The 19,000-nt window shown below is 36.4% G+C and overlaps 1 protein-coding gene across 1 annotated transcript in view; it reads right to left on the reverse strand.

Moving 5' to 3' along the window:
* The window catches only part of SMCHD1 (structural maintenance of chromosomes flexible hinge domain containing 1), a 153,053-nt gene that overhangs the window by 75,516 nt on the left and 58,537 nt on the right, over positions 1 to 19,000 (reverse strand). Inside the window, exons 18-24 of the mRNA XM_053571171.1 lie at positions 15,902 to 15,979; positions 15,702 to 15,821; positions 12,008 to 12,152; positions 6,207 to 6,303; positions 4,257 to 4,329; positions 1,788 to 1,927; positions 927 to 1,061 (exon numbers count right to left, since the gene is read on the reverse strand). Coding sequence (XP_053427146.1) covers positions 927 to 1,061; positions 1,788 to 1,927; positions 4,257 to 4,329; positions 6,207 to 6,303; positions 12,008 to 12,152; positions 15,702 to 15,821; positions 15,902 to 15,979 — 788 coding nt within the window. The remainder of the gene's footprint in view (positions 1 to 926; positions 1,062 to 1,787; positions 1,928 to 4,256; positions 4,330 to 6,206; positions 6,304 to 12,007; positions 12,153 to 15,701; positions 15,822 to 15,901; positions 15,980 to 19,000) is intronic.

A 19,000-nucleotide genomic window follows, 5' to 3' on the forward strand; every position in this document is an offset into this window, starting at 1 on the left:
CTGCCTGCTGCTGCTCTGTAGTATTTATTGTTCTTGCCCTTAGGTCCAGATTCCTCTCTAATTTCAGGTCCTGGTCTTTTGCAAGAACAGTATGCTTAAAAATATGTTGCCCATATATTACTGCATGAAGGAAATGCATAATAAATACTTCAAGGTTATTAAAAATAACCAGCTTGAAAAGAAATGGAATATAGCCAGGAATCATCTCATTCTAATTAGATAAATGAAAGTATCTCTTACCCCTTTGAGGCTCAGGATATATTAATGCTTGATGTATAATTAGTATAAAAATATGAGTTAAGTAAACAATTAGGATATCTATCATTTATCATGCCAATTAAGAAATTATATAAGTATTTTACTTAGTCTGTTATCCCATTCAGCAACCTCAGGAGTGACTGCTTACAGCACCTTCCTCCATGCTGGTTTCACCATTAGCCAAGATACATCTCCAATACAAAGTATCCTAATAGCAAATTATAAAAAGACCCCTCTTTGTGAAAATACGAATTAAAAAACCATGTATTCATAAAAAAATTAAACATACAAATTACAGGTTTATATGTCCTTCAGTGGCAATTTAAGTGGAAATATTTCCAAAGTTTCTAAGGAACAAATGGGAATAAACAAAAGAACAAAAATAAATAAATGCATTTTAATATAAGAAAAAATAAATTCAGGAAAATATAAATCAATAATAGCTATAGATACTGTAAAAAGGTTTGATCAAGACAGTTACTAATATTTGCTAGAAAATATTAACCCATTCATTATACCATTTCATGTTACTTCTTCCCTTCGGCTAAAAGAACCATAAATACTTCATTTTCAAAAGTTAAACAACTTTGCATAGAATACTATAAAGCTGTAACAACTATTTGTATAAAAACTCAGTATAATATCAACAAGTAATAATAATAACTTACAGGTATTTCAATTCTTGCTTTAAGTGTCTGGTCTTTTTTAATATTCTGAACTTGAATTGCAGCTCCTGTTAAAATATTAGTTCCAGAACTACTGCAATCCACAACATAGACTGGAAGGTTGGGAGCACCTAAAAACTATTTGAAAGCACAAAATAAGATTCAAATAAAATGTGATTATTCAAGAATTATTCAAAGTGTCAAATAATTTACCACAGCTACTATTTCTGCCTATAAACTGAAAAATTATAAAGAGAATTCACCAAAATGCTAGAAAATTTCTGTATAAAAAGTAATTTTCTTTTTTTTTTTTTTTTGTGGTTTTTGGCAGGGGCTAGGTTTGAACCTGCCACCTCTGGCATATGGGACCGGCGCCCTACTCCTTGAGTCACAGGTGCCGCCCGTAAAAAGTAATTTTCTACAATGCCAGGTAAAATGTACCTGTTTTAGAAGGACAACCAACTTCTTCAATCACTATTTTTTCTTTTTTATTTAACTGGGCTTTCCTTTTCTATTTGTGGTCTTTTACTCACCTTCATTTAACAGTCCATTCTCAATCCTGAAAGACATATTTCTATCATTCTATTGATAAATAAAATACTTCATCTGAAATGAGGGAGACAGAGGCGAGGGAGGAGGGGGGAAGAAATGTTCATACTTATTTTCTTTATGAAACTGCACATAGCTGGCATCTATATTGGCTTAAGGACAGTGAAAAACCATTGGCAATGAGATTCCACAAATTCGTGTGATTAAAGACTTAAATCCATGTAAGGCTTATTATAAAGTTGCTAAAACAACAGTCATTGCTATTTACTACGATGGGATTCAAACCTAAATATTCTTATCTTCTAATAAGCTTACCTTACAATGAACAATCAATTTTGGTTGTGCTGTTATGTTGTCTGATTCATCTAAAACTTCAACCTGAAATGGGAAAGCTGTTCCATTTTCTATAACTAAAATTTCAGAATCAGGTTTCACTTTCATTCGATGAGGGAAACCTATCAGGAAATTACATAATGAAATACACACGCAGGTTTCAAGACTGAAGTACTGAATTATCAAAATAAACAACTTTAAAATTTAAAGATTTAATATTTTATAAATAATGCTAAGAAAAAAATAAGCCATGTCATGTTTAATCAATTCTATCCTAAAACACATGGATTCTACATGTGCTGAGTGCTGTCAACTGTATACAATATCTAATGTCTAGGCTTAGTTTTATGCCACCAACTATGACACAGTGATAACTCATGCAAGAAATCACTTAAACATGTAAAATCTCAAAGAGATCCCAAGAAAAAAGTTTTCAAGAAGAAAAAGTTTATTAAACTAATTTATTTACTAACTTCAACTTTATATAACTGACTTCTTCATCACTAGTATCTAGATGCCTATTGTAGGTAATTCAAAGGATCAATTCATGCAGTAACATAAGCAGATCATTTACTTTTTAGACTGTCCACTACCTTTGATGTCTAAGCAAGTTACATACAAATTTCCTATAAGATTAATAAAAGGTTTTATACTTTTGCAGTAAGCCAATCTGATTTGTTCTGTAAACAGATGTTTGAAAATTCAATTTATGCTAGAGTTAGCATAAATTTAGCTTTTGTTAGAATGGTAACAGAAGCATATAGAGACCATTATTAAAAATGCTACTTTACTTTGTAAGAATACTTAGTCAATATTTATTATTTACTCTATGTTAGACACTGTGGTAATTAAGTTTTAATTAATTAATTGTATAAACCTCACTATCTAAATGAAGAAGGTACTATTAAATACTTCTGTTTACAGGTGAGAAAACTGGGATCCAGAAAGATTAAGTTATTTTGTCCAGGTCACAAGGCTAATAAGTGGCAGACTTTGGTTTAAATCCTGATTTGTAGTTTAAAACCCCTTGACTTTGATCACTATATCATGCTACTTTCTACTTTACCATTTTTGTCCCTAAATTCCCCCAAATATGTCAGATCTAGTTAGTAAGAATTTTACTACTCAAATCCATACTTTTTAGCTAAATCTTAAAATACGCATTTAATGATTTTTTTCTTATACTTCTACATTTGTGCAGATTTTCTTTTTTTTTTTTTTGCAGTTTTTGGCCAGGGCTGGGTTTGAACTTGCCACCTCCGTTACATGGGGCTGGCGCCCTACTCCTTTGAGCCACAGGCACCACCCCGTCTGTGCAATTTTTAATTCTTTATCAATTCATACTTCAGAGAAATCTGAAAAAGCATGAATTTCTGAAAATAAATAATGTTTCCTTCTCCTTAAAACCAGTATAAAAGGTCATGTATGAACAAAGATGACATCATACTAAAGCATATGTGCTAAGCACTGTTTTAACAGCAGTTCTCACTTTGTATAGCATTGTACTGATGAAAACTGCATTGATACTGGAACTGTGTCTTCCATTCAGTATTCTGGAACCACGTAAAGCAAGGACTGCCTGTATTAACTCATTTAATCCTCACAACAACCCTATGAAAGTGGATATTATCTAATTTTACACATGAGGAATCTGAGGAATAGGACACAGTTACATAGATTTCAATCCAGAAGAGCCAACTCTAGAATGTACTCTTTGAACTTACACTGCCTCAAATTAGCCAGCATTTTCTATCTTCTGTAAGTTAACTGCAACTTCATTTTATCAAGTTAAGTCCTTATCAAATTAACTTAGTAAAAATGACATTAGAAACGTTTTTTTTCTTAAAATATGAAAATTGTATCAACAAAAAGTAAGGGATAGATAAGCCTAAAGTATTTTCCTAGGAATAGTTTCCTAAATATTTGAATATTTCCAATATTCAAATCTTTCTCACAAGACTCACTAACATCATCCTAAAAGTTTCTTTTTAAAAACTATTCATTTCTGGGGCTAGCGCAGTGGCTCCTGTCTATAATCCCAGCCCTGTGGGAGGCAAAGGCAGGTGGACTGCCCGAGCTCACAGGTTGGACACTTGCCTGAGCAAGTGTGACACCCCATCTCTATAAATAATAGCTGGGTGTTGTGGGGGGCACCTGTAATCCCAGCTACTTGGGAAGCTGAGACAAGAGAATCACTTGAGCTCAAGAGTTTGAGGTTGCTGTGAGCTGTGACACCATGGCACTCTACCAAGGGCAACAAACTGAGACTCAGTCTCAAGACAAAAAAACAAAACTATTCATTTCTATCAGTGCTATGTTTGACATTCAATTGTATTTTCAAGATTTTACCATTACCAATCCCTCAAAAAACCTCTACCTTTATATCATATCTTAGCATAAGAATATTATTTAAGAGATAAATATTAGGAGTATTTCTTAAAATAATATTACCAGGTAGCAATCTAATTTTCAAAATCTGGGAGTCTTCTTTTAAACCAGGCAGCATAACCTTCACATTATAATTCTGTTGAAAAAAAAATGTAAAAAATTAAACCCAAGTTGTAAATACAACTTAAGTAGTTTAACCTCAATTCTAAATTTTTTCCTTTCATCAAAAATCTACACACCACTTTTATATTAAAATTATCATATGTGTGTGTAACAAATTCAGAGGAAAAAAATTAGCTGATACTGCTTTCTTATAGATAACCTTTTCAAACTCAAAAGTCATGACCTCTGAATAATTATCAGAATCAAGATGGCTACCAAAAGAAGTGAAATAGGCTCAGCGTTGAACCCTACCAAAAGAAGTGAAATAGGCTCAGCCTTTAACCCATTGAACCTGTTGTATGTGGCTGGAGGGTTCAAACCTGGCCCGGGGCCGCCAAACAACAATGACAACTGCAACAAAAAATGGCGGGGTGTTGTGGAGGGCACCTGTAGTCCCAGCTACTTGGGAGGCTGAGGCAAGAGAATCGCTTAAGCCCAAGAGTTTGAGGTTGCTGTGAGCTGTCAGCTGTGGTACCATGGCACTCTACTGGGGGCGACATAGTGAGACTCTATCTCTAAAAAAAAAAAAAAAAAGTGAAATAGTAAAGTGAGAAGCAACAAAATCTCAAAATTACTAAATGCAATGTGGTATTCTGGATCTTATAATAGAAAAATAACATTAGGCCAGGCACAATGGCTTCTGCAGGTAATCCTAGCCCTCTGAGAGGCCAAAGCGGGAGGATCGCTTAAGCTCAGAAATTTAAAATCACCCTAAGCAAGAGCAAGACCCTGTATCTACCATAAATAGAAAAAAACAGCTGAGTGTAGTAGCATGTGCTATAGGCAGGAGGATTGCCTGAGTCCAGGAGCTTGACATTGTAGTAAGCTATGATGATGTGATGGGACTCTAACCCGGGAGACAGGGTAAAAAGCCTATCCTATGGGAAAATAAACAAACAAATAACTGAAGACAACTGAATAAAGTCCATAGTTTTTTTAACAGTAATGTGCCAAAGTCAACTTCTTAGTTTAAATACATGCATGAGGTTCTATGAGACTTTAAAAGAGAAACTTTCTATATGCAACCTCTCTGCTATCTTTGAACTCCTCTGTAAATATGAAGTTACTTCAAAATAAAAAGTTTTTAAGATCTAGAAAAACTTCTTAGTAAGTTTATATTTCTAAAGACAGATTTTCCATGAATCTCAAGTTTTTCCAGAAAAATCTTAATTCAGAAAGATGCATAGAACTTGATCTTTGATTTAATTATACAAAGCAGTACCTGAATAAATTCACATGGTCTACTTAACAACATATTTATAGGGAAAATTTTAAAACATATTATTTCAAGAAATGATACAGTAAAAAAGAGTCATTTATTAAGTTATTATCCATAGCTGCTTAATGGACATAATTGAAAAATCATCTTTACCTTCCCTAACTGTATCCCTCATCAAATACTTCCTTTTATCTAAATACCAAAGCAGTATGTTTTAAAATATGTGAACTAAAGTTTTTAAAGTTTCTGTCATTTTTGTTCTAACAAAAATATTCAAAAAATTAATGGAAAAAGTAAGAGACAGAATAAAAAGAGAAAACAGTATAGCATTGGATACTTGTTAATAAAATGGCTTTGAATGTCAAAAAGATGGAATAAGGATGATGAAGACTCCCGAAAAATATTTAATTCATAAATGTTTATTTAACCAAAAACAGTAATGAACATGGCAATCTTTCTTACATATATAACGGGTAAGTCAGGTGACAAGATGCCGATCAATTCCTAAGAAACAAATTACTCCCATCTTATTTAGAAAAATAGGTCATTCCTTTTTAAATTTCCAATTTCATATTTACCACATAAGAAATAAATATGTAGCAGGTATTATAAAATTTATACACAATGCTCACCTTGCCTTGACAAGAGTTTACAGCACCTCTGGCTGTAACACCTCGAATTATACAATTTGGTCCTTTGGTTATTTCTTCGTAATGTAAAGACAAACCACTGGAAAAAATAAGTTATTCTTTAACTTCCTCTCAATAAGCTACAAACAAACTACAGTGCATTTTGCTATTCTATTTGCCATTGGCATTTTTAATTAATTTTCTAATAAAATAATGTTTTTTAAAATAAGAAAAAATATGGGCAGCACCTATGACTCAAAGGAGTAGGGCACTGGCCCCACATGCCAGCCCCACATACCAGAAGTGGCGGGTTCAAACCCAGCCCCAGCCAAAAACTGCAAAAACAAAAACAAAACAAAACACACCTAAAATAAGAAGAAATAACTAAACAGAAGCACCTTCTCAGGAATTTCTCTTACAAAGAAAACTAACCCAGTTAAGTATTTTTATCAATGGGCTAACCACTGAAAATGATAGACTACATATAATAGAAAACTAAAATTGCATATTAGTTAAGATACAGGCAGTCCATAATCCAGTGCTAGACCAATTCTAAAAAAAGGAAATACCAAAATGGGCCATGACATTTTTTAATGTCTAAGACATCTTCTAATGATGTCCACAGCCTTAGCCACAGATTCTTTCATATCTTTTACCAGTGAGATTTTAGAGAATGTTTGGCATCTATTACTAAACTGTATGGGAATTTTAGATAAAGTCTAAATAATCAAAGACAGTGTTGTAATAACATGTATGAGCTGATTAGAATATATTACTGAGATTGCCTAGTCTACTGCCATGAGCTATATAATTCCTAAATCAGCTTAGACCAAATGTAGATCTTCAAATGGTAACCTTTTACTCTGTCAAAAGCCAAGAAAGGTGGGGGTAGGGGGTGGGAGTAAAAAGTACACTATGATGATGGGCGGCGCCTGTGGCTCAAAGGGGTAGGGTGCCGGCCCCATATGCCTGAGGTGGCGGGTTCAAACCCAGCCCCGGCCAGAAACTGCAAAAAAAAACAAAAAAACAAATAAATAAAAAGTACACTATGATGGAGAAAAAGCCCAAGTTTTCTGAAGCATGTAATTTAAGTATTTACAGGTATTTTCGGAACAAACTGTAAAGCTCATTTGAAAAAAGTATCTAAAATGCTACTCAAGATTAAAAAAAAAAAGACTCCCAGGGAAAGATGGCACATTAAACACACATCTACTTTCTCTGTCATTTAAAACCCCACTAATATGACAATAGAGATTTATTTTATTTATTATTAAAGGCAAACATAAAGGGGAGAAAGGAAAAAGAAATGAGAACAAAACTTATCTACTAGAAAACAGGATAGACAAGTTAAGTGACAGTCCCAAGAAAGCTGAATCCTGAAACATCAACAGAAAAGGCTGGAAATCAATCTCAACCACAGAATCCCCAGGTAGAGCTCTGGAACTGGTAGTACCAGGAACCTCCAGAAGTGAGGACAAAAGGGAAAGCTTAAAACCACCACCACCACCACCCGGCAGCACCCTTAGCTCAGTGGGTAGGGTGCTGGCCACATACACCAAGGCTGGCGGGTTGGAACCCAGCTCAGGTCAGCTAATGACAACTGCAACAATAAAAAAATAGCTGGCTGTTCTGGCGGGCGACTGTAATCCCAGCTACTTGGGAGACTAAGACAAGAGAATTGCTTTAGCCCAAGAGTTTGAGGTTGCTGTGAGCTGTGATGTCACCGCACTCTACCAAGGGCGACACAGTCAGACTCTGTCTCAAAAAAAAAAAAAAAAAACACCAACCAACAAAAATTCAGATCTCAGATCTTTCCTCTCTGCCTCTTATAGATGAGTAGAGTATCTTCTTCTCAGAAGGTCAAATCAGAAGATATCTGAACCAGGACAGCAGATAAGCTGAATACTATAGAGAATACAAGAAATCTCTCCTGCCCCACTCTGATGGCAGCCTAGTGCCTTGACTGACTAGGAACTAAACTACTCACCTCTCCAGGCAAAAGAGTGAAGATATTTTGAGGAAGCAGTGCAGTCCAAGACCTCAATGACAAGAGAATTTCCCCTAACAAAATGCTCCAGATAGATAATCCTACAGTTGGCTAAAAAAATCCAACTACCATTCGCTTTATCTGTGCAAAAAAGGGTATTACACTCATAAAACAGGAAACAGGAATAGGATCTACAAAAGAACATCCAGGACAAATTCATGGAAATCAGCAATATGAAAGCAGTAAGGGGGAAAAAAATCAACGGAAAAATGCTGAAGCTTGAGAAAATATATCAGAAAGTAAAGTAGAACAAAAAGAGATTATGAAAAATAGAGAGGCTGGGCACAGTGGCTCACACCTGTTATCCTAGCACAGTGGGAGGCTGAGGTGGATGGACTGCTTGAGCTCAGGAGTTCTAGACCAGCCTGAGCAAGAGCAAGTCCCCATCCCCCAAAACAGCTGGGTGTTTTGTAGGGCACCTGTAGTACCAGCTACTGGGGAGGCTGAGATAAAAGGATCGCTTGAGCCCAGGAGTTTGAGGTTGCTGTGAGCTACAATGCCACAACACTCAACAGAGAGCTACAAAGTGAGATTCTGTCTAAAAAAAACGGGGGAGGGGGAGAGAAAAGAAAAGAAAAAAATAGAGAAACATTACAAAAATCAGAGATCCAGTCCACAAGGTCCAGCATTCCATAAATAAGTATCCAGAAAGAGAAAACAGAGATGATAGAAGGTACAAATCTCTTGAACTGGCTGCATAATAAAGCTGATTACTTTCACTTCTACCTTTAAGGGGAGAATTTCTGGGTTGAGAGGTTTTGTGTTTTGGGCGGCGCCAGTAACTTAGTGGGTAGCGCTCTGGCCACATACACCCAGGCTGGCAGGTTAAAAAATAATATAAAAATAGGCCAGGCGTGTTGGCTAACGCCTGTAGTACCAGCGCTGTGGGAGGCCGAGGCGGGTACATTGCCTGAGCTCAGAGGTTCGAGACCAGTATGACCATCAGTGAGCCAGAGTAAGACCCCGTCTGTACTAACATCAAAAGCAGTGGGACAGAGCATCGCCAGAGGAAGAAGAAAATGAACAACAACAACAAAAAGAGTACTTCAAACAAAGAAGAATGAACAAGCAAGCTGAAATTAAAAATAAAAATAAAAAAAATTGTTAAAAAAATAAAATAAAAAATATATAAAAATCGAGGTTTTGTGTTTAATCCCACTTCCACTACACCCAATATATAAGAAAAACAAAGGGAATCCCCAGAATGAAAGGGGAAGAAGATTACAGAATGACAATTGTGAAAAGCATAAAAACAATCAGTCCAGATTGAAGCATATCGCAAACTCAAAGAGAGATGTCTCCAAAGATAGGAAACTGATAGATTATCACCTAAACATCTTCAAAAGAGACTAGACAATTGGCAGGGATTTCAGGGCTTAATCTGTGAAAAATTCGGCAAAGAAAAAAAGTACAGTATCAATAAGATGTGAAAGTAACTATAATTCACCAAATTATAATAACTTATGTGGAGATTAAATACTCATCAAGCAAGAAGAGAACTTACTGCAGAATGAGGGAATAAGAAAGACACTATTTATAATGAAGGAGGCAACAAGAGAGCATGTCCTCATCTTCCAGGGCCCCATGAGTTAAGAGGTAATGCCTAAAACTAAAAAATCCAGGAATAAGCTCAGTGCCTGCAGCTCAGCGGCTAAAGTGCCAGTCACATACACCAGGGCTGGTAGGTTTGGACCCAGCCCAGGCCTGACAAACAACAATGGCAACTTCAACAAAAAAATAGCTGGGCATTGTGGTGGGCGCCTATACTCCCAGCTATTTGGGAAGCTGAGGCAAGAGAATCGCTTAAGCCCAAGAATTGGAGGCTACTATGAGCTGTGATGTCACAGCACTCTATCAAGGGTGACATAGTAAAACTCTGTCTTAAAAAAAAATCTAGGAATAGTAATATAAAAGTAACTTAGATAACTCATATGGCAGTAGTTACCAAAAGAATCAAGTAATTAAGCTAAAAGAGGGTTTCTGAGAAGTGGATTGTGGGTTGAGTAGTAGTATTGTTTTATAATAAGCTTATCAATCTATCTGATTATTTAATCCATATATGGATAGGTTATTTATTTAAATTTAAATAAAACAAAAACAGAAAAGAAATCCACCCAGTCAATGGTCCTACTTCATTGAAAATAAATTAACATGAACATGCCATGTCTGTTAAAAACAAGACAGACGTTATAATAATGGTATAGAATAATGCACTAAAATTTTCCATTTTTGTCTAGACTGCATGCTTCTAGTATTTTATTAAATGAATATATTTAAGTATTCACCTCTTCCATTGTTGTTTAATATTCCATTAAGGCAAAGGGACTTTTTGCCACTTGAAAAAAGAAACTATAAAATATTAATTAAAAAAAATTTATAAACCAAGTAGTACTTGTCAGGAACTTAACTATGATATAATGACACAATACTATCTCACTCGTCTGTAAGCCTCTACAGAGCAAATTTCCTTATTCACTTCTATATCACCAGCCACCTGCCGGAAAGATTGTTAGAGTGAACAATTCTGCCACAGGGGGAAAAAATAGAAATAACTAAAAAAGGCATACATAAAAAGTAAGCATAGGGTGGTGACTGTGGCTCAAAGGAGTAGGGCGCTAGCCCCATACTCCAGAGGTGGTAGGTTCAAACTCAGCCCCAGCCAAAAACTGCAAAAAAAAACAAAAAAAAAGTAAGCATAGAAAGACAAATCTGGCAGCTAATGCAAAAAGAAAAAAAATGTAGCATTTACACAAATATTTAGAAGAAGAAACGCAACTCATGCTCTTCAGACTGATCAGGAATTTATTCCTAGGCACCTCAAAAAGAGGTCATTGGCTGGGCACCCATAGCATAGTGGTTACAGCGCAGGCCACATACACTGAGGCTGGTGGGTTTGAACCCAGCCCGGGCCACCTGAACAACAATGAAAACTGCAACAAAAAATAGCCAGGCATTGTGGCAGGTGCCTATAATCCCAGCTACTTGGGAGGCTTAAGCCCAAGAGTTGAGGTTGCTGTGAGTTGTGATGCCACAGCACTCTACCAAAGGCGACATGGTGATACTCTGTCTCCAAAAAAAAAAAAGGTAATAAATAATATCCTAATGACATCAATGGACAGACGTTAAGTTTTTCATTGATATTACTTAATGTACAGACTTGTAAGGGCTATTAAGGTAAGTAAATTCTGAGGAAGAACCCAAATTTCCATGGAAAACATAAACTTTTTTTTTTTTTTTTGTGGCTTTTGGCGGGGGCTAGGTTTGAACCCGCCACCTCCGACATATGGGACCGGCGCCCTACTCCTTGAGCCACAGGCACCGCCCGGAAGACATAAACTTTATTGCTATAGTTTTTAAAACACCAAAATAAATTGTATTGGCAGGTTAAAAATCTACTAGGAGGCAATACTACTAAGTTTAAATAATAATAGTCTTAAGTAAACATCAACAACAACAAAATAAATAGTGGTATTAGTAACAGAATCGCCAAGAGACACAGTATGATACTTAGGAAATGTAGTTAAGGACTAAACACCTAAACAGTTTGAACAGTAAATTCAGTCAAAAGATAAACATCAGTGAAGCAATTTTATATATGACACTGTAGTCACAGAAGCCAGTTTGGGGCTAAATAAATCCCTCAAATATCACAAAATTCAATAAACATTTTAAATGATAGTAATGAAGTTTAAAAAAAGAAAAGAGGGAATGTTTAGCAAATATTAAAGGAGAAATACAACTTGATCCTTCAAATTACCTTGCTTCAAGAATTGGCTGAATATCAGTTACTAGTTGACTAGTATGACCAAATTCATCCTGAAACTCCAGAGGGATATTGAATGGAACTCCAACGCGAAATGGAGGATCCAGGAGACCAAATGAAAATTTCTCTGGCTTACCCTCTTTAACAAAAACAAAAGCAAAACGAAAAGCAAGTTCATTGGTCAGAAAATTCACTGGAGATCAAAAACAGCCTAAGACTATGATAAAGATGGCATTTTAAATCTGTGCAAAAATCATATAAATTATATTGATAATCCATTTTGGAAAATAATAAAGTTAGATCTTTATATCACACTATGCATAAAAGTAAAATTATAGAGGTGGAAAGGAATGTGCTTTTTAAACTAAGAAATTATTAGAATATAAAGAATATGTTTATAACTTTATCATAAGAATGAACTTCTAAGGCATAACACAATCTTCAATAGCTAATAAGAGTAACTCCACATGAGAAAATATTGGCAAAATATGCAATGAAGAATTAAAATTCAGAATTCATGAAAAACTCCTATGCAAGAGCAATTCTCAAAGTGTGGCCTCTAATCTACCAGTTTCAGTCATCCTCTGGGAACTTAATTAGAAATGCAAGTTCTAGGGCCCATCTCAAACCTACTGAATCAAAAACCCTGGGGGTGAGACCTAGCAAGGCTGTGTTTTTAATCGCCTTTAGGTGATTCTGATAGAAACTATTTAAAATAGGCACGATAAATTAACAGGCTTTCACAGAAGACATACAATGTCCAGTAAAAGCTAGAAGAGGTGCTCAACCTAAAAATGGCAAGAAATAGTTGAACCACCAATTATGCAAAATAAATATATAATTCAGCTAAGAACCTAAGAATGAGCACATGGGAAACTGAAATTCTCATAGTCTGCTGGTGAGGATACCATGGCACGGCCCTTTGGGAATTCTACTTCTTGGCATCCACCCTCGGAAGATTCTAATACATGTACATACATCACGTAATTTTCTCCCTGTATAGCAGTATCTTTTGCAACGGCCAAAAAAGTTGGAAACAATCTAAATGGTTAATAGGAAAACGCTTAAACTATAGCATAAAAATACCATGAAACACATTCCACAGCTGTTTAAAGAACAGATTTATATGTACAAAAGGAAATTGTCTCCCAAAATACTAGGGGGAAAAAAGTAAAAAAACCACTGTCTCAGATGGTCCTGACTAAAGAAGGTAATCACAGGCATTTAGATCAATTTTCTCCAAAACCCCCATAAACAATAGCACTTCACGCTTTTTTTTTTTTTTTGCAGTTTTTAGCTGGGGCTGGGTTTGAACCTGCCACCTCTGGCATATGGGGCCGGCGCCCTACCCCTTTGAGCCACAGGCACCGCCCAACACTTCACACTTTTTAAAAGACCTAAAAACCTACAAGTACCACAAATAAGAAAGAAGATAATAGTAATAGAATTTGAAGGCTAGTGAACATACAGACAAGTGAAACCAACTTAACAGAAAGACTCAAGAATATAAAATCATCTAACAAGTTACCAGAGACCCAATCAGATTCACCCTGTAAGATACCCAAAGGCTCAGGAATGGCCATTGTCACATTGTAGCAAAATGGGAATAAAACTGGAAGATCTGCTGAAGCCTCTTTAAAAAATAGTTCCCCAGGCTCGGCACCTGTGGCTCAAGTGGCTAAGGCACCACTATACCTGAGCTGGCAGGTTTGAATCCAGCCGAGGCCCGCCAAACAATGACGGCTGCAACCAAAAAAATAGCTGGGTGTTGGGGCAGGCACCTGTAGTCCCAGCTACTTGGGAGGCGGAGGCAGGAGAATCGCTTGAGCCCAGGAGTTGGAGGTTGCTGTGAGCTGTGATGCCACAGCACTCTACCCAGGACGACAGCTTGAGGCTCTGTCCCCACAAAAACATAAATAAATAACAAAAAAAACATAGTTCTCCAGGTCCCTGTCCCTCAATGCATAGTGAAGGGGACCCCAGTGAAGATGGAAAGTTTATTCTCTGGAAAAAGAAGAGTAGGTCTAAGAAGTGAAGGACACAGCACTACTAAAACTATAAGAGTTTATTGAAAATAGAAAAATGAAGTGAAGATTATACACTAAAATGAGACACTAATGAGACCTAACCCCACTCCTCGCCCCATTAAGTCTTCCCCAGCTTGGCCCCCAAAATGCGGGCAGCCAGGTCTTTAGCTTTCTAGCAGGTGAGAAGAAGGCTCTAATCTGGGGAATCTGAACAACCAAAGAGAGAAGACCTGAAAATTCTCTTATCATAATTTCCCCCAATGAAATACAAGTTTTCTTTTATTTTATTTTACTTTTTTTTTGAGACAGGGTCTCACTATGTCGCCCTCCGTGGAGTGCCATAGCATTACAGCTCACAGCAACTTCAAACTCTTTGGGCTTAAGCAATTCTCCTGTCTTACCCTCTCAAGTAGCTGAGACTATAGATGCCCACCACAACACCCAGCTATTCTTTGGCTGTAGTTGTCATTGCTGTTTGGCAGGCCCAGGCTGGGCTTGAACCCGCCACTTCTGTTGTATGTGGCTGGCTCTCTGGACGCTTGAGCTATAGGCACCAAATTGAAATACAAGTTTTCAAGTGTCCCATTCTTTTTTCTTTTTTAAAGACAGCGTCTCACTTTATCACCCTTGGTAGAGTGCCATGGCATCACAGCCCTCACAGCAACCTCCAACTCCTGGATTTAGGCGATTCTCTTGCCTTAGCCTCCAGAGTAGCTGGGACTACAGGTGCCTGTCACAACACCCAGCTAGTGTCTCATTCTTAATATGAGCAAATCACTAGTCATGTAAGAGATTATCTAACATTAAAGATTCAAAAGGGGAAAGAAATAAGGAAGAAACAGACGATGAGTGAGGAAAGATGTTCCAAGAGAATCCCCAACTATTATTAATATTTTCATAGCATTAACAAAGATACTGAATTCATGAAGTAGGAAGAGAATGCTTTGAAAAGGAAAAAGGGAGTGGAGGGGGGAAACTTTGTAAGCTAAAAACAATAGCAGAAAGGAAAAACTCAATAGAAAGTATAAAACACCAAGTAGAGGAAATCTCCAATGAAGTAGGAAAAAACAAGAGATGGAAAGTAGAAAAAAGAAAAACAGTATACCAGTTGGCGATCTAACATTTTAATATTAGATGCTTTCAAGAAAGAATACAGTAGGAATCAAAGCAATGCAAGAAAATTCCTAGAAAATGAAACAGGAGTTTTCAGACTGAAAGGGCATAAAAGGTATATTGCTGGATGAAACTGGATGAAAACAGACTCACATCAAGTCATACAATTTAACATTTTAGAAACTGGGGGTATCACACGGAAGCGGTCAGGCAATAAGACACCTTTTTAGACTTTGCCAGCAACAACAGGAGATAGAAAACAATGATGGCTTCAAAGCTCAGAAGGAGTATAATTATCAAGTACATTTTTTAAGCTGTTTAAAAATCGTGAAGGTTACCAAATTGTTCAAACAGTTCTTTTTTTTTTTGCAGTTTTTTGGCCAGGGCTGGGTTTGAACCTGCCACCTCCAGCATATGGGGCTGGCGCCCTACTCCTTTGAGCCACAGGTGCCACCCATGTTCAAACATTTTTTATTAAATTATCTTTTCCCCTTTGATTTAAAATGCCACCTTTAGCATATATAATTATATGTCAGTATTTTACTTACCTTTAACAGAAAACTTAATTATCTTAGATGGTAGTGGTCTTCCTGCGTAAGTATCTGCATTACTTTCATTTAATACAACTTGTAATTTCAATGTGTAATTCCCCAACTTTTGAATGTTTTCTGGATAAATTAAGAAGAATTAAAAGTCAAGTCAACAAAACACTGATGTATTTTTTAACATTCAGAATAAGAACACTCACCCATTTTTTTAAACCAGTAGGGCCATTTTCCTCCATGTTGACTAATATGTGAAATGATTTCTTTATTTCCACTTGAAGCTTAGTAAAAGAAAAAAGAAGCAATATTGACTTGAGAAATTAAACATAAAACATGAATATAAAATGTCACACTGGCATCAAACATCTTTATTTGCCATATATTTTAAAATTTGTTTTGAAACTTCAAAAGCACTAATACTGTCCTATGCAACTTAATGATAGCAAAGTCTACTCATTCAGCTCATTAAAATTCATTTCAAGTCTTTTACCTTATTTGTAAAATCTTTTATTTTATTGGTAAATAAGCTTAATTGGTACCAAGGAAAGAATATACAATGCATTTTTTTTTTTGGGGTGGGGGGCGGTAGAGACAGAGCCTTACTTTGTCACCCTTGGTTGAGTGCCGTAGCACCACAGTTCATGGCAACCTCAAACTCTTTAGCTCAAGTGATCCTCTTGCCTCAGCCTCCCAAGTAGCTGGAACTACAGATGCCCACCACAACACCTTGCTAATTTTAGAGATGGAGGTCTCATTCTTGCTCAGGGTGGTCTCAAACTCCTGAGCTCAAGCAATCCACCTACCTGGGCCTCCCAAAGTGCTAGGATTACAGGCATGAGCCCTCGTGCCTGGCCTATACAGTAAATTTTGATACTAAGAATCATTTTCCTTAAAGGTTTTCTCCAATATTAAAATAGCATAGTTTAAAGATACAAAATAATCTTCAAGTTCTACTAATCTATTATAAAAAGAAATATAGGAAAAAATAAGTGTTAAAGTAATAAAATTACTACCTGAATAGGAAGGAAAAAAATAGGATAGAGGGATACTGACTTCTCTGAAATATTCCTTGGTATTTATAGTTGACTTTGGAATTACATAAATTAACTTAAATATTCAAAAAACACAATAGCCGGGTATCAGATTATGCCCATAATCCCAGCTACTCCAGAGGTTGAGATAAGAGGACTGCTTAAGGCCAAGAGTTCGAGACCACAGTGAGCTATGATCATGCCACTGCACTCTAACTTTGTCAAAAGAGCAAGAGTCACTCTCTTAAAACACACACACACACTCACAAAGTAAAGCCATTCATAACAAAACCAAAAGGTTTACCAAGTAGATGACAAGACCATGTAGATAAAAGAAGAGAATTGTTTCACTTAACTTTAGTATTTTTACTATTTATACAGAGAAAAACATTATAAAAGCAAAGCTGCAAATTAAATTTAATTCAACAGTTAATTATTAAAGTCACCATTATTTTGAAATTTTAAAATGTATTATATGATAAAGCAAACATGCATTCTTAATATTGTTAAGAATCATGATCGTCAACATGAAAGAAAATTCAAGTATGAAATTAAAGTGGTTAAGTGAAAACCAAAAATAGCATGAATTCTGTCTCCTTTCATTTTCAAAAATAGTCATTACTAGTTGTCTATTGAAAAGGCCAAGAAGCAGCTCGGCACCCGTAGCACAGGGGTTATGGCACCAGACACATATACCGAGGCTGGTGGATTTGCTGGCAGGTTCACTGGCAGTCTGAACCGGACCTGGGCCAACTGAAAAACAATAACAACTGCAACAAAATAATAGCTGGGCGCTGGCCCCATATGCTGGAGGTGGTGGGTTCAAACCCAGCCCTGGCCAAAAACTGCAAAATAAAAAAAAAAAAATTAAATAAATAAAAAAGAAAATCACTTGAGCCCAAAAGTTTGAGGTTGCCATTAGCTGTGATGCCACCACACTCTACCGAGGGCCACATAGTTAGACTCTGTCTCAAAAAAATAAATAAATAAAAATAAAGAAATTTATTAATAGAAAAGACCAAGAAGCAATTTTACCCAGTGGCAATGAGCAATCATGAAACTCAGATCTGGGCCTCTAAATATTAGTCCCCTTGAAAAGACCAGTAGTCACTGAATCCAAATCTACAGCCCAGTACATGTGTACAAGATTCTAAGGCATTTTGAGGCAGAAAACAAGAAAGTTTATATCAAAGATTAAATGGATCATATTAAGAAGACAAAGGAGCCAACATGAAGGCACACTGAAAAAAAAACAACAAAAAAAACCGAAGCAGGCCAGGTGGTTATACCTGAAATGTCAACACTCCGGCAAGCTGACAGGAAGATCCCTTAAAGTCAGGAGTTAGAGGCTCAGCGCCCGTAGCTCAGTGGTTACGGCACCAACCACATACACTGGGGCTGGCAGGTTCAAGCCCAGCCTGGGCCTGCTAAACAACAATGACAACAACAACAACAACAAAAATAGCCAGCCATTGTGGCAGGCACCTGTAGTCCCAGCTACTTGGGAGGCTGAGACAAGAAAATTGCTTGAGCCCAAGAGTTTATGACTGGGTTTTACCCTGTCCTTTAACACCCACCTCCACAAAAAGAGAAGAAGAAAAAAAAAGAAAAAAGCATGTTAAATACATAAAACACAAAAACAAAGTAAAAAAAAAAAAAAAAAACACTTTAAATAAACCCCTCACTGGACATTACTGAACAGCACCAACTCATAACTCTGATAATTTGCGATTAAAAAAAAAAATTAGACTGGGTGAACGGCTCATTCCTATAAACCCAACACTTTGGGAGATGTAGTGGAAGGATCATTTGAGGCCAGGAATTTAAGATCAGCCTGGACAAAACCAAGATCCTGTCTCTACAAAAAATTAAATATTAGCTGGCTGTGGTGTTGCATGTTTACAGTCCCAACTGCTCAGGAGGCTGAGGGAGAAGATTGCTTAAACCTAGGAATTTGAGGTTGCAGTGGGCTATGATGATATGATACCCCTATACTCCAGCTCTGGCAACAGGGTAAGACCCTGACTAAAAATAAATAAATATATATACACACACACACAAGTATGTATTAAACACACATAAAATTACATATATTATATAATACACACATAAAACTGTAAATATATATATTATACACCCATAAAATTAAAATAAGCAAATAAATCTTTTATTCTGTCTTTACACTGGACTCCATGATCCACCCTAGGGCACTTCCAGTGGGACAGCTACACATCATGCTCCTCGGTGTAAAAAGCAGATTACCTCGGAAGT

Source organism: Nycticebus coucang, chromosome 19 (genome assembly GCF_027406575.1).
Source record: "Nycticebus coucang isolate mNycCou1 chromosome 19, mNycCou1.pri, whole genome shotgun sequence".
Classification (NCBI taxonomy): Eukaryota; Metazoa; Chordata; class Mammalia; order Primates; family Lorisidae; genus Nycticebus; species Nycticebus coucang.